This window comes from Tribolium madens, unplaced genomic scaffold (assembly GCF_015345945.1).
Source record: "Tribolium madens isolate multiple individuals breed KSU strain unplaced genomic scaffold, Tmad_KSU_1.1 Scaffold_96;HRSCAF=242;Tcas5.2_LG5, whole genome shotgun sequence".
In the NCBI taxonomy this organism is placed as follows: Eukaryota; Metazoa; Arthropoda; class Insecta; order Coleoptera; family Tenebrionidae; genus Tribolium; species Tribolium madens.
In genome coordinates, this window is record NW_025401068.1 from 1751315 (window position 1) to 1767099 (window position 15785).

Genomic DNA, 15785 nt, shown 5'->3' on the forward strand with positions numbered 1-15785 from the left:
GTTTTCCCGCCATCCTCAACGTCATAGAAATTTACCCAAAATGTAATAATCCACCACCAATTTTTCAGCCCCTCGTTTAACCCATCGTTTACAGTTGCTATTAGTAAATGCTGAAGTTAGATTTCTGACATTTAATTTAATTTTTAATTTAAGTAAAAATTTTTGGGGTAGTCGTAGAAAAAGTATAGTATGTAACACGTGTATAAACTTCTCTAAATATTCGTATTATTAACCACTCGCTTCGCTCGTACCGGAAATAAAACTCATGTCTAAAGAGGCGTTTATAGCACTAGTTACATAATTATACAATTATTTTAACGTTTATTTACAATTTAAAATTCGTTATTTATTTAGTGAGCAAATTGATAATACTTTTAGTTTATTTCGATAGTTAAACACTTTATTGTTTGTTTTATGTGTTGTTTTATGTTATACGCAAAAATTAACTTGCCACTACGAAAATTAAAAAAAAAACCTGTTTATGTTTATATTCAAACGCGGTATAATAATGGTGTTTTTTATTATTCATGATTATTTTGTACTCATATTTTACTCATATTTTTGACAATTTAAATTTTAATGATTGTATGTTTATGACTTAGGCTTTCGTTCTTTATTAGACAAATTACCAAAAACTATTAGCAGTACCAAATTTACATCATATTTTCATCAAAATAACTAAAAAATCTTAAATAGTTTTTCCATTAAAAAAACTTATGCCATATTATTTGTAGAAACTATTTTCACTTTTTTTTTAAATAGCAGTTAATACTTTCAAGTCAATAAGGGTGATTCAAATGAAATTCTTTTAGTCTAATTTGGCACCTGTGTTCACAAAGACTGTTAAAATTGTTGAAATTACAACTTTTTCTATATTTGTTTTCACATGATATTCACCAATCACCTTTAATAAACTTGTTTCATGGTCATTTCATTGTTTAATGTATATGTACTTCTGTACTCCACATTGCTATAAACTGTAATTAAAATGCTCAGAAAAGGTGAATCCAATGATTTTCAAACTATTGGGACACAAAAAAAATGTATCTATTTTTTTTTAGATCTAAATATTTCAATATAATAATTTACAATGCAACAACATTATATTTATTCGAAAAAGATATAATTTTTTAATTAAACTTTACTACCAGCTTCACCTTCGTTAATTATGGTTGATAATTATTGGTTATGTAATATTAAAAGTAGAACGTAATTTTTTGTTTTACGACCATTAAAATAAGTTTTAAAGTCGTTTTTTTTGCTTTTTATGAACATATTCCGAAAATTACGAAGAATCAAGATTTTGATATAATAATAATTAATTCAAATTAATTAATTCTACAACTTACTAAGGTGTTGATTATGTCCACATTTTCCATTGATCTCCATCTTTCTCCACTGATTACTCGACTACACCACAATTTTAAGCAACTTTGGACAATATATCACAATTTTCGAGGTTGTTTTAAAATATTAATAGACTTCAATTTTAAAAAATGTGACTAGAAAAAGTGTATATGTGCCGTTACGCCTCAGTAGTTTCAAGAACAATAATAAAATTTTAGTAAAAAGTACCGGAATTGCCTTATTAATTTCGATCGGCAAACGTGTCTTCTATTTAGTTGATTGAGCGGAACGTTAAAAAAATTGGTAATGAAGTTTTTCCTTATTACATGAAGTCTGAGACTGTAACCTAATAACGCAAAATTTTAACACAAGCTATTTTTAAAATTAAAATCAAGTGAAAAGGTAAATATCCTTCTAAAAATATTTTTGTTTTCGTTGAATGTTCAGAAATAATTTAGATAACGTTGTGCATTCTGAAAACTTAACACAATAACGTTATTGAGTCTTATTTTGTAAATTTCTTATCAAAATGTAACCTCATTAATAACTTTCATGATCGTCTTAACGTACCTACTGATAAGTATTGTGATAATTTTTTAACTTTTAACCTTTCTAACATACAATATTTTTAAATAATTGATAAACATCTACATACTTTATATGCAAATAGCGGGTATGACAAAGCAAAACTGTTTAAAATTATTGTCAGTTTCCTCAAAACAAAATATTTTCTACGACAAATCCAAATAAAAAATCGATGTTCTGTTAACTTTCATAAATTATAAATCCCTAAAATTACCTTGAGACATATCACATAAATTAGAATTTCAATCGAGAATAAATTGAAAAAAGTTCGGTAGGTCATCGAGCCCGAAAAAATTATTGTTTGTGCACACTGTATAAAAATAAAGCCTCATTGAAGTTAAATATAAATAAAAAAACACTATTTACCCTTTCTCCTTGCCATGGTGTAAAATGTCAGTCTTTAAAAAAAACTATGGAAGCCCTAAAGATGCGTTTCACTTCCACAACTGGTGGCCACTTACTGACAATATTTCTTGTGAAACACAGTCGAACCGTAAAGACAGATTGAACTATGATCACTTTTTAAAATAAATCGACCAAAGTTTAACCGACTGCACCTAATCCTGACTTGATTTAGGCCTCAAATAACAGTATTTTTCAAAAAGAAAACTTGCACTTATTTCAAAAATAGAAAATAATAAATTTAACGTACGATTTAACGAAAACAACACGTATCTCTATATGTTATGAATGAACGGTTTATTAATGAGAATCGAGAATAATTTCGACATACCTACATTTGGGAGAGAAAGTTAATTTATAGATCCTGCATTTGCATTAAAGACAATTTTAAAATTCATTACTTAAATGCATCGTCATTACAGTCTTTCCCAAACAGGTGCAGCTCTCTATTATGTGCAAGTATTTTACTATTTATTTCAGTTGTTTACTCAGTCAAATAATTAAAGCAGAAAACTGGACAGCCAAGCCCCCCGTCCTTATTTGAAACTATAATCATATAAATATTTCGCCAGTGTTGAAAATCTTGGCTTAATAATACGAATATGAACTAAAAATAAAAAAAGTTTTTTAGTGACGTGGATTTTATTTTTTTGATATTTAATTATAGATTTATAAATTGCAAACTGTGTGATAAGAGTGCACCTTGTTGGCAGCCAAGCCAAGTTTTCGGTCTCTTATTTATTCTCACGTGGTTTGAAATTAAAATAATAAATCTGGAAGCTGTTTACACATTTTGTTGAATTAATCTAATTAATTGATTTTGCTGCTTTATTACAATGAACTTTTCTCGAAGCCAAACAAAGTCAGTTTGAAATGTTTATTTGGTCCACTTTGTTATGAAAGTTCGTGATGGTTTTCTTAAAATAAATATCTAGAAATGCTAAGGTTTCAATCTAAACATGTTTATGCATTGAAAATTCTGTATTATTATTATTAGATTCACATTTCAATATTGTGCAGTGTTAAGTGGTTACATATAAACATAAAAATATGCCACAGTGATCTAATTTAACATGTTGGCAATCAAAATAAACAGAAGAGTATTTATTTCGTATCTATTAATATCTAAATTAATAACTGATTTTGTTACCAAAATAATGTTTTGCACATTATGTTCTGCAACTGAATGTAATGAAATCAATCATTCTAAATAAAACATTTTTACAAATTGTACCTACCAAATTTTGTAACAGGTTATCTCAATGTGTCGTTTTTTGAAAAAAACATGTTCTTTTATTCATGTTGTTCAAGTTAGACACAAATCAAGGAGACTGTTGTACAACTCTTGTTTAAATTAGTGTTATTTTAAAGTTGTCTTGACCTCTGGTTGTAGTTCTTTACATTTCCCTGGTATTAACAGACTAGGTATTAATTAGTAATTACTATTTATTACAGATATTTTTTTTAACTGTTTATAACTATATTAACAATATTTTAAACAATTCCTATTGTTCTTTTATTCAAAATATCTCACCAAAGACTATCTGAATCGATTACTAGTGTTGAAATTTTAAAATTATTTACATACCAGGTGAATAAAAAGTATGGAACCAAACGTTTTTTGCTTACGTTATTTATTTTTTGTAAAAACTAATTGATGAATGACAAAGTAGGTACTATAAAAATGTGATGTTTTATCAACAATAAAAATTTTCGAATTTTTTTTTTGTTTTTCAGTTCTACATTTTTTTTAAATGGCAACCCACTATAAAACCATTTTTCTCATAAAGGTTATGATTTAAGGATTACAACTATTTAATTAAAAAAAAAAATGCATAAATTGTAATTTTGACAAAAAAATCGCAAAACTCAAAAACAAAATAAAATTTTGTTCTTCAAATATGGTCACATTTTTTATATTACTTTAATTATATTATTATTTTCTAGAGACAAATGATTTAAAAAAACCGCTTTATTCCATATTTTATATTCACCCCGTATATCTAATATTTTCAGTAAAAAGTTGTAGGTACTTATTTCATTTTGTGGGATTTTTAAGCATTTATTTCATATCCAAAAATTACAAAATTTTTCAGTAGATGTTATTTGTATCAAACTACTGTTTAATTTCAAGTGAATCAAATGACTACAAAAGAAAAAAACTGTGTTTCTTACAAATTTTAACCCTTAAACTACTAAATTAGTTTTATAATCGTTGCGCTGTGTGCGCACATATTTTGGGTGGTGCGTATATATACGGTTAGAGCGGTTAAATCTTATTGCGTAGAAATACGTTTTGAGCAGTTTACTGCTAAATTCACAAATTCTTAGAAAAATTTTCAGGTCTGTATTTGTAAAATTTAGAGTAAAGGTAATTTGTTTTATTCAGTGCAATATTTTAAGAGTACAGAAACCTTATTACTCCGCATAAGTTTTTTAAATACTCCTAATTGTTTTCATAAAACGTAATAATCAAAATTATCAATTTCTTGAACAGAATAATACTTTGTCACCGTTTTTAGCAAAAATTTACTTTAGCTCTTGATCAGTAAAAAATTTGTTTTGTATTGTTCTGTAACAATAAAAAGCAAACTTAAAAAATTGTATAAGCAATAAAATAATTTCGCTTGTAAGAAGTCATCACTCATTTTTCCGTGCTAATATCGTAGAACACAACTTTTGAACATTCTTTTATGAAAAAAATGAATCCGTCCCATGGGTTTCTAAGAACGCATTAAACAGTTACCGCGTTTAGAGCAGTTAACAACACCAAAGAAAAAAAAATTGAATTAGCAATGGATTTATGGTCTTTTAAAAGTAATTTCGTAGATATACGGTTCGAGCAGCCAACCACTCGGCGTAGATATACGTTTAGCAGTTTAAGGGTTAAAAAGAAAAATTGATGTGTAAAAAAAATTACATAATAATGTATCCTTGTCACACATTTACTAAACATTAACTAAAAAAACCTTTATTCTCAACTTTGTTGTTAGTTCGTTAAATAAATGAGTAAAGAAAAAACAAAGAAATTAAAATAATGTTTATTTTTCAAGTTGATCTACAAAGGTTTGTACTGTAAAATTTTATGAAAAAGAAAATGAAATAGATGTAAATTGACAATTTTACGGCACTTAAAATTTCTTATTAATTGTTGTCAAAAATATTCAATCCTTTAAAGTGCAATAATTTTGACTATTTCTTCACAAAATTTAAACCAATCATAACATTTAAATTTCTGAGATTCATCCAATCAGAATTATTCAAATTAGGTGACAATTCGATATGTAGAATCCCAGAAATTTGAAAAATTTGATTGACGTGAATATTTTATTTTAATTTCTCATAATGAAAATATGGTTTTTGTAAATATTGTTCGGGAAATAGTCTTCAAAATATCCCTTGTGCATGCCAAATTGATTCTAATTTTAAATTATCGACAATTTGACATGCACTCGGGATATTACTATTGATAATTAAAAAAGATTTGGTTAAATATTTTCGTCAACAGTTAAGCTATTTATGTGTATAGTAGTATACTATAATCATAATATTATATGCAACATGTATTTAACAAAACTCAATTGTGCCGAAATTTCAAAAACACAGCTTTTAATAATTTAAAAAATGTGTAATAACATAAAACTAAGTTAAGCTTTATCGTTCACAGCAATAGTTTCGGCGACATTTCCTTGTTCATCTTCGACTGGTTCTTTCCCAAACAAGAATCTATAAAACAGAGCACCGATGAAACCAGCACTTAAAGGGCCAACCCAATAAATCTGCAACCCCAAAATGAGCATAATTTACCCCAAAACTCTCAAAATTACCCAATGATTTTCCCAGTCTCCATTTATCAACGCCGGAGCAAAACTCCTCGCCGGATTCATGTTCCCTCCACCGTACGGTACCTAAAACAATCATTTGTGTTAAAATCTCAAGACATAACAAAAATTGTACCCCAACTAAAGCCAAAACAGTGATAGTCAACCCGAATCTAATTGGAACGGAATCGTGTTTTGTGTTGTTTCTACAGTCCCAAACTCCACAACACACAAGTGTGAGCATTAGAGAAATAAGAAATTCGATCAAAAGGCCCTGGAAGGGGGTGACTCCCGGGTGGAGGGCTGGCGAACACAAGCCCACACTTGTTGAATTAGTTTCGAAATATTCCGTCGGGGTGGCCAACTGTAAAAATATTTTTACTCATTTTTTTTTAAATTGTACTTAATACTCAAAAGTTACCTTCACTAAGCCAAAACCAGTCAGGGCTCCCAACATTTGGCCAACGAAATAAATAGGTACTTGAATTAATGGAATGTTACCTAAAGTGGCGGCCGCTACTGTTACTACTGGGTTAATATGAGATCCAGAAATATGACCAAAACACTAAAAAAAATTTGTAACTCATTTTTCTATTAATTGAAAGAAAAAACACCTGAACTGAGACCATGACAGCAAGTCCAAAAGTAAGACAGATCTGTAAGTGAGTGGGAGGAATACCGAAATTTATGCATCCAGCGCATCCAAGAAATACAAGAATTGCAGTTGCACAAACTTCTGATGCACAAATAACGACGCGGTCCATCGTGGTTAAATTATCACCGACTTGTATTTTTTTTCCTGAAAAACAGGTAGGACGTTTAATGTAATTTATTAGTCAATGTTCTTGAACGAAAAGGGTTGAATAATAGTACTATACAGCGTACGCCAGAATTCGCGCCCCAGGGACAAATGCCATGTAAGGTAAGATACCAAAAACATAAAAAAAATGTTAAAAAATTTTAACCACAGGAATTTCAAAGTTATAAGAGTTTAAATTTTGCACTGTGACCCTATTTATTTCTGTTGGAAAAATAATTTTACAAGTTTTTTTGCTACAGGCTATTAGAAGAAACAAGGAAGCTATATCCTAAATTATAACCCTTTTTAATATTATTTGTGGTTTTTATTGGCAACTTTACTAACTTATTGTATTATATTGTAACTTTACTAAATGATTATAAAAAACACATGTCAAATGTCAAAATAATAAATCTCAAAATTTTTTGACAGATAGAATTTTTTAAACATTTTTTCCATGTTCCTGGAATCTCATCTTACTTGAAATTTTTCTCTGGGGCGCGAGTTTTGACACCCTGTATATTAACAAAATTTTAAAGAATTTCTATTGTTCTTTTATTCAGAATGTTTCAGCAAAGACTATCTGAATCGATTACTCGTGTTGAAGTTTTAAAATTAAGTACATATCAGGTGAATAAAAAGTATGGAACCAAATGTTTTTTGCTTAAACTATTTATTTTTTGCATAAACTAATTGATGAATGATAAAGTACTATAAAAATGTGATGTTTTATCAAGAATAAGATTTTTCCAAATTTTCTTTTGTTTACGAGTTCTACAAAAATTTTTACTTTTTTAAATGCCAACCCACTTTAAAACCAGTTTTCTCATGAAGGTTTTGATCCAAGGATTACAAATATCTACTTTATATTTAATTTTTTTTAGAATTTATTTTTACGTAAATTGTAATTTTGACTCAAAAAAAAACAAAATTTCATTCGCAAAATACGATCAGATTTTTTATATTACTTTGATTTATATTAATTACTATTTTAAATGATTTAAAAAAAAACCGCTTGGTTCCATACTTTATATTCACCTGTATATAATTTTTACTTGAGAATAAACTAGAAATATAAAACTAATTTTTATTTTTGTTTTTGTTTATATTTGGTAAACATTATTATGTGCACCCAACACCAAAACAATTTTTTTTCAATAGGTCAGAATAAATAATAAGTTTTTTTAAATAATATAGTGTATGCTTTATAGAAAATTGTTTGTTCAATCATTCGATCAATATTTTTTTGTGAAGGTAATTAAATCAAATTGTAATTAGATATGTATGTATCTGGCATTAGCTAATTGTGTTACCTTGAAACAAATATTTGTATCCATTTTATTAATATAATTTATTTATTTCATGTTCACAAAAAGTAAGTAATGGGAAAAGTTAATTTGTGTGTAATTTTTTTGCAATTTTTTATACAAAGAAATTTTCAAATTATAAAATATGGATATTAAAAATATTCATATTAAAATTAAATAACTTTTTGAACTATTATGAAATCGTATTTAAGCATTAAAAAAAAGAAGAGTTTGATCTTTTTCTAGGTGGATTTTTATCGAGCGATCAAGATAATTTGTAATCGAGTCATCTTTGCATCCGAGAACATATGTCTGTTTTTGAACCAACTGCATGTGAAACGTCAAATAAAAGGACAAGTCAAAAAGTAAAACGACAAAATGGGCTGAAATTAGTCGCCGGCGTAAAATATTACATGTAGAACCGTTCTTTTTTGAAGGTAAATTAGAAATTTAGTTATTATAATCATCACCTTTTTGATCATTGATCATTTTACCTTTCGACTTGACATTTTACAGACATATGTACGCTTTCAGATCCAAGAACAAATAATCTTGATTGCTCGATAATTAAAAAAATAATAAACTCCCAAAATTTAACGTTACGTTTGAGAACATTCAAATACCTATAATAATTGATTTTTTCTAAATGAAATGCCCCAATTTTTTCTTCACCAAATGAAGGAGAATTTAATTCTTTTTGATATTGCCGGAAATTCATTAGCCATGTAAACCAATGTAGCATAAAAAATGAGAATCAAAGTTATTCAAATTTATATATTTACCAAAAGAATAACAATTGTGAAAAAAATTTGTTATTTCTTCAGTGAAAAAAATTTTCATAGCAAACTATACGAAAACTACTATGTAAAACAATGAATTTCTTCTACTGTAAAAAAAGTCAAGATAACTTGAAAACCATTTAACATATAGGGAATGTTCACACAAATCGATACAGAATTAAATTCTTCTTATTTAGTAAAGAAAAAATTGGGGCCTTTCATTTGGAAAAATTGAGTTATACGTATTTAAAGTTATCGAAACGTAACCTTGAATTTTGGAGGTTTCTTAATTATTTTCTTAATTATAAATGTACCAAAAAAAAGATCTAACCTTTCTTCTTCATATGGCCGAATACGACTTCAGAATAATTAAAAATGGCACAGTTATCGATTTGTGAAGAAGAAAGAGTAAATCCAAAAAAATCAAAAAAATCTTAATATTAAGGCTGATAAAAACTCTCAAAATCACTTGACTAATCCAAAAACATAGCTTTTAATACAATGAGAGGCAAAATTATGGTATAATCTTATTAAAACTGAAATTATTTTGTTTTGGAAAAATGCTCGAACAGGTCAATTTTCTTTTTAAAAAATACACAATTTTTAACATGATGTATAATTTTACACTTTTTTGATTTTTGAGTAATAAGATCGACCCCTGATTTTTTAGCTGATTCGATAGATCTTTTAATTGTCAAAATATTAAATAATACATAAAGTTTTCGAGAAAGTGAAATAATATCAACAAAAAACAAACATGCAATTTTAAATCAGGTTGAGAATTTTATACAGAGTGTGCCAGAACTCGCTTCCCAGAGAAAAATGCCATATAAGGTAGGATACCACGATTATGGAAAAAATGTTAAAAAAATTTTATCTATGAAAATTTCGAAGTTATGAGAGTTTAAATTTTGAAATTTGACTTTATTTATTTCTGTTGGAAAAATAGTTTTCTAAGTTTTTTTGCTATAGGTTCTTAAAAGAGAAAACAAAGAAGCTGTATTCTAATTTGTAACTCTTCTCCATGTTATTTGTAGCTTTTATTGGCAAAATTTTTGTACCTTTACTAAATAATTGTGAAAAAACATATACAAGGTCATCAGTATCATTAAATAGGCATAAAAAAGTCAAATGTCAAAAAATAAATGTCAAAATTTTTTGACAGATAGAATTTTTTAAACATTTTTTCTATGTTCCTGGTAGCTTACCTTACTTGAAAATTTTCTCTGGGGCGCGAGTTCTGGCGCATTTAAAAAAAAATTGACCTGTTCGAGCATTTTTGTCAAAACAAAATATTTTCTGGTTAAATAAATAAGATTATTTCATAATTTTTTCGCTCACAGTATAAAATAAGGAATAACAAATACTTGGTATTAATATTGTTTTTTGATATGAATTAGCAAAATGCAAATTGGGCCGATATAAATAGTGGCATGAGCGACTATTTTGAATATTTGATTTATTTCCAACAATATGACGTCAAGCAGGCTCGTCTCGTACTTGACCAATGACTTTGTTTTCGACTTAAAAATATCTATAAACTCATGTTTATTATGTTTCAGTTGTGACATCTTGTTACGACAGTGATTCTTAATTTTTTAGTTTTTTAATAGGTCATTCAAAGGTTTACATCTTGTTTATCCATGCTCACCCTTTCTGAGATAAAAAAGATTTGTAAAACTTTAGTATGATTTAATTAAACTCTGGCTTCTAACAGTGAACGAATAAAGGAAATTGCATAATTATCATTATTTGTCCAGTACAACAATGAAGTGATGCACATTATTTTAATTAGTCCTGCATTTATCACGTAGAAATGGTATTGTGGTGTCAGTTTTTTTATATTCTTCAATGTAATTTACATTTGCATCCACATATTAAACTTTAACATCGATTATCAATTAGTCGCGTCACATTTTATGTTATGCACACACATTTTTTTTATATTTATATTATACAGGGTGTGTCAACTCGTGCCCCAGAGAAAAATTTCAAGTAAGATAAAATTCCAAAAACATGAAAAAAATGTTTGAAAATTCTGTCAAAATTTTTTGACATTTGACATTTTTATGCCTATTTAATGATACTAATGATCTTGTATATGTTTTTTTTTAATTATTTAGTAAAAGTACAAAAATTTTGCCAATAAAAGCCACAAATAACATTAAACTTAGGATACAGCTTCCTTGTTTCCTCTTCTAATAGCCTGTGGCAACTTGGAACTTGGAAAATTATTTTTCCACTTTTCCCTGGGCCCAAGTTCTTGCGCACTCTGTATTTTTTTTAATATTCAAAGGAATTTCTTTTTGTTTCCAATCGATACAAAATAAATAAATACCTATTATGTAATAACTGTCACGTGTGTATACCTATACTGTTATTATTTATCATCAGATAAAAAGAGAACATTGGAACATTTCTAGAGTTTTAAAATTTCTATATGGTTTTTTTCTATATTTTATTAAAAAATAGATAAGCTCTTGTAAAATAAAGAGGCAGTTTTATTCTGGATGATTTAGATACCAAAAATATTTTTTTCCGAAAACGTCTAAAATCAAATCATTGAAGCCTAAATTATGCTGCAACCAACAAACAATTCAGTGAATCCAAACTGTCATATTACAATTTACTTAAATAAATAAGTTCTTCCGTGTTGTTTTTGTCTATAATTTTTGCATCAATGATAATACGTATATTAACCTAACTTCCAAAACTAGATTTACACAAATAATTTCGTTCAAATTTGCGATTTGAGAAAAAAATTAATATACACCTCGGCACTAAAATTACTCTTCATTACATATATTGTGTTTTATTTGCCTCGGCTACACACATTCGTAATGAAAGATAAGTCTTTAGTGCCGAGGTGCATGAATAACTATTACTACAAAAATTCAAGCTTTTAAACTTTTAAAAATCTAAATAAACTAAAAATACACATCCTGAAATCACTTTAAAATATGAAACATTTTGTGTAAAAATGTGAATATACAATTTTCCAAATCAAATTCTGAAGAATCTCTACAGGGTGCCCACTTTATTTGTTCCCGTCTAAAGGAGCAAAAATAGGCAACATATTATACATTTCATAAACTACTTTGTGTAGAGTATTAACTATTTCAAATCGAATAATCATAGTCGGTGCTTGACTACTGACATTGTAAACTTAAAAAAAATTATATTCAAAACTCAAGTGTATAATAATAGAAACAACAGCAAGAAATTAACAAATTCTCACTTTAACTTTTTTAAATTGCCCAGTTTGCCGTAAATTGCTCACAATCTTCCGAAAAACCTGTTTTGCTAGAATTTTTTTTCCTAAGCATACGGTATCATAATTCTTGCTGTACTCTCCCAAAATTAATATCATATCTGTTTTTTTCAGAGTTGTTATACACAGATCACTTTAGGATTGTCACGAATTAATTACAACTCGAATTAATCTTGCAACGAAAATTGACAAAATTCAAATACATAATGAGCAGCTGATTATGTTTATTATAAAAGAAATAACATTGTAAACACAAAGTCTCATATAAAAAGTTATATTGGTTGCCTATTTATGATATTTTAGGCGGAAACAGGCGAGCACCCTGTATGCAGATTACAGAAACGCTATACATTTAATTTTGTGTATATCAATATCTTCACTGTTTCGTCAAATTTTTTTATCCGCCCTGTATTTCTATTATTGTCAAAGAAAATTAATTAATCACTTTAGATTTCAATTACCGAAAGAAGGTATTGAAATATTAATACCTACAATTATACTGCATTTTGTTGCGTTACTTAAAATTTATTTACAACATAGACAACCAGATAAACAAAATCTATTAATATTTGCTTTACGAAATATGTTAGTTAAAACGTGATAATATGTCAGTATGATAATATTTATTTTAATTATTTTACTTTTCCATTGTCCAGATTGTTAGTCGCCGAATAATAATTGAGTTAATTATAAATAATTTATCTTTTATTAATTTATTTTTTAATGCTTAACTGTAAATAGTGAATATTTGTAATACTTTGATCATTTTTTCCACACAACATAAATTTAATTAAAATTAATTGCATTTTATAAATTATTGTTGCATTTAATCTATTAGCGGCATACCGACATGCAAGGGGTGACTAATTCACGATAAACGTGATACCACTCCTAGAAATTGGCGTTCTTTGAGCTTTCTATGTGATTAGTGTTCAATTCCATCATTGGATTCGCGAACTTTTTCTAATTACACTGGTGCTAAAAATACCATCTTACCTTCATGCCTTGGCGGTTCATTTGCAACCCATTTGTTATGTTCCGGAGTTACGGCTCCGGGTGGGGCCACAATAAATGATATTCCAGGTGCTCCGCCACCATTTTGCGACGAAAATTGTGTGTCCAACATTTTTAAAATGTTATTTACCGCTACGACCACCGAAGGATGCACTTGGGAGGAAGTCGTTTTGGATTCTGGAAGGCAGCTGCCTAATCGAGGAAAATTTATTTATGTTCGGTATAACAGTTGGCACAGTGAAAACAAAATTAATTAATTAGTAACAAAAACAGTAAATTATCCTAATTGTAACATTTTAATCTTGTCTAGTGTTATCTCGATTTAATCCAGTTCCTAACAGATTACCTCGTCAAATTAAATTTGTTGTAAAACATTTAGTAAAACGTATTTGGTTTGAAATTTTATGTCTTTGAAACCAAAAATCACTTTCTCCTAACGTCACTTAGTAATTAATAAAAAAAACGTATACACAATTTTTTGAGACTATGATGTATGTATTTCATTTTAACGTCTGGTATAGTTATACTTTGTTTTAAACTTTTACTATTTTATTATTTATTATAGCAATTACTGAATCAATACTCACATAACAAAAGTACAGTGTTCTAAGTTTCTTAATGTTTAACTTTTTTTTCTTCAAATTAGATTGACTTACGAGTATTTTACGACATTAAAAAATTAGTAATTTGAATATTGTAATTTGAATATTTTTTAAACGTTTTATTTTGGAATATGTATGTAATATACAATAATGTATGTAGTTACAAAAATCCGAAAGTTATTTAAAATTTTAATTCAATTTAATTAAATTAAGTATTTAAAAACTTACCACTTGTTCAAAAGAAATTATTAATTGCACTAATAAAACATAGCACACTCCTAAAAGTTAACATGGAGCATATTTGTCCGACAGAGCTTACAATAAAATAAACACATTAAAAGCTCGCCGAAGTTTTTATCCTTGCTATGACTTTCTCGCTCTGGCGTTACTTATCTATGATCGGCGGTAACGATAGTAATCATTTTCATATTATTGGGCATTATTTAATTAATTGGTAAATCATTTTTACTCTTATAACAAACATTATTAAATTGCCTTGTCATATTTAAGTCAAATGCAAACTACGAATATTGATTAAAGATAGGTGCAAATGGTAACTAACAGAAAAAAATGGTTAAATAAGCATACAAACAAGTTTTTATGTTGTTTAATATTGTTATTTTGGGTGATATGAATTTTGTTTATTACCACACTGTTTCTGTTTGTTGTTTGGCTACCATACCATACCTAATACCTTTTTGACAAGCAACACATGTCTCGTCTGTTTTAACTTTTTTTTTTCATAGATAATAGATTAAATCATTGCAAATAAACAAAAGTGATTTTTTTTGTTACCTGTTTTGAAGAATACGTACTATTATGCATAAAATATTGATGTGAGAAAGAGATTTTATACAATAAACACAACTTAAAAAAATACAAACTGTTTCACATAATTTTACGAGATCCGCACCTCCAAATTCAAATAGTCGCAAAACAATAAATACAAATAATAATTTTGTTATGTTTGGAAATGGTTGACAATGGTTGTCAAGTAAATTATTATTTCATTAATGAGTTTTTAAAATAACATTTATGTATTCAAATAACAAAAGAGTAGAGATAAATTACTAATCTATCTGTCCTAATCACGAACTAACAAAAAAAGTTGTACATTAATTTATTGCCAATCATTGAGGAGAAAATTATGCACTTTTTTAATATTTTTAATCGCAAGTTCGCGCTTTTACTCTACTTTTACCTAGGGTGAACAGAAAATATAAAACCAAACGTTTTTTGTTTTGTTTTAAAAAAAACTAATTGATGAATGATAAAGTACTATAAAAATGTGATAAGAAGAAGAAGAAGAATAAAATTTTTCAAATTTTTTTAATTTTTGAGTTTTACAAAAATTTTAGTCTTTTTACTATGAAATCCTTTTTTACAAAAGCTATGATCTAAGAATTACAACAACTGTCTTCATTTTATCAATTTTTGTCAAAAATATTTTCATATACCAAAATTGTCAACGCAAAACTGCACATTGATTTTTATTAATTATTATTTTCTGAGAAAAAATGCTTGGTTCTATAGTTTTTGTTCACCATTACATTGTTGATTGCGTTTTACTGGCGTCGGTCTCATCAAATTATGTGAAACACTTTATGTAATTGTTTAAAAAAATCAAATCTAAGAATCAATACATACCAGGTGAATAAAAAGTATGGAACGAAGCGTTTTTCTCGTAAACTAACCACTTTACAAAAAAAATAATTAGTGTAGCGTAAAGTCCAATTAAAATGTGACCATTTATCAAGAATAACATTTTTCGAAATTTCTTTTAGTTTTCGGGTTTTAGAAAAAAATTTTTTTTTTAAATGGCAACCCACCATGATAATTTTTTAAATTAAAGATTATG

At 27.5% G+C, this 15785-nt stretch overlaps 2 protein-coding genes across 3 annotated transcripts in view; both read right to left on the reverse strand.

Moving 5' to 3' along the window:
• LOC123012492 (aquaporin AQPcic-like) overlaps positions 1–2561 on the reverse strand; it is a 6316-nt gene extending 3755 nt beyond the window's left edge. Inside the window, exon 1 of one of the 2 annotated variants that reach the window (XM_044410451.1) lies at positions 2299–2561. In XM_044410451.1, the coding sequence (XP_044266386.1) occupies positions 2299–2314 (16 nt within the window). In that variant the 5' untranslated portion in view covers positions 2315–2561. Of the gene's footprint in view, positions 1–1349; positions 1472–2298 lie in introns of those variants that run through there. The other variant, XM_044410450.1, reaches the window with a different exon arrangement.
• Positions 2562–5483: 2922 nt separating this feature from the next.
• LOC123012487 (aquaporin AQPcic-like) lies at positions 5484–14235 on the reverse strand. The gene is made up of 7 exons (XM_044410442.1): positions 14156–14235; positions 13308–13517; positions 6770–6954; positions 6577–6720; positions 6292–6519; positions 6162–6242; positions 5484–6113 (listed from the first exon to the last, which is right to left on the reverse strand). The coding sequence occupies exons 2-7, from the start codon at positions 13435–13437 to the stop codon at positions 5982–5984; spliced, it is 900 nt and encodes a 299-aa protein (XP_044266377.1). The 5' UTR covers positions 13438–13517; positions 14156–14235; the 3' UTR covers positions 5484–5981.
• Positions 14236–15785: the final 1550 nt, after the last annotated feature.

Coding starts and splice junctions, on each gene's coding strand:
- LOC123012487 (XM_044410442.1), bottom strand. CDS start 13,437: ATGTTGGACACACAATTTTCGTCGCAAAATGGTGGCGGAGCACCTGGA. Junction 6,721..6,769: donor CTGTCATGGTCTCAGTTCAG/GTGTTTTTTCTT, acceptor AATTTTTTTTAG/TGTTTTGGTCATATTTCTGG. Junction 6,114..6,161: donor GAGACTGGGAAAATCATTGG/GTAATTTTGAGA, acceptor TTGGGGTTGCAG/ATTTATTGGGTTGGCCCTTT.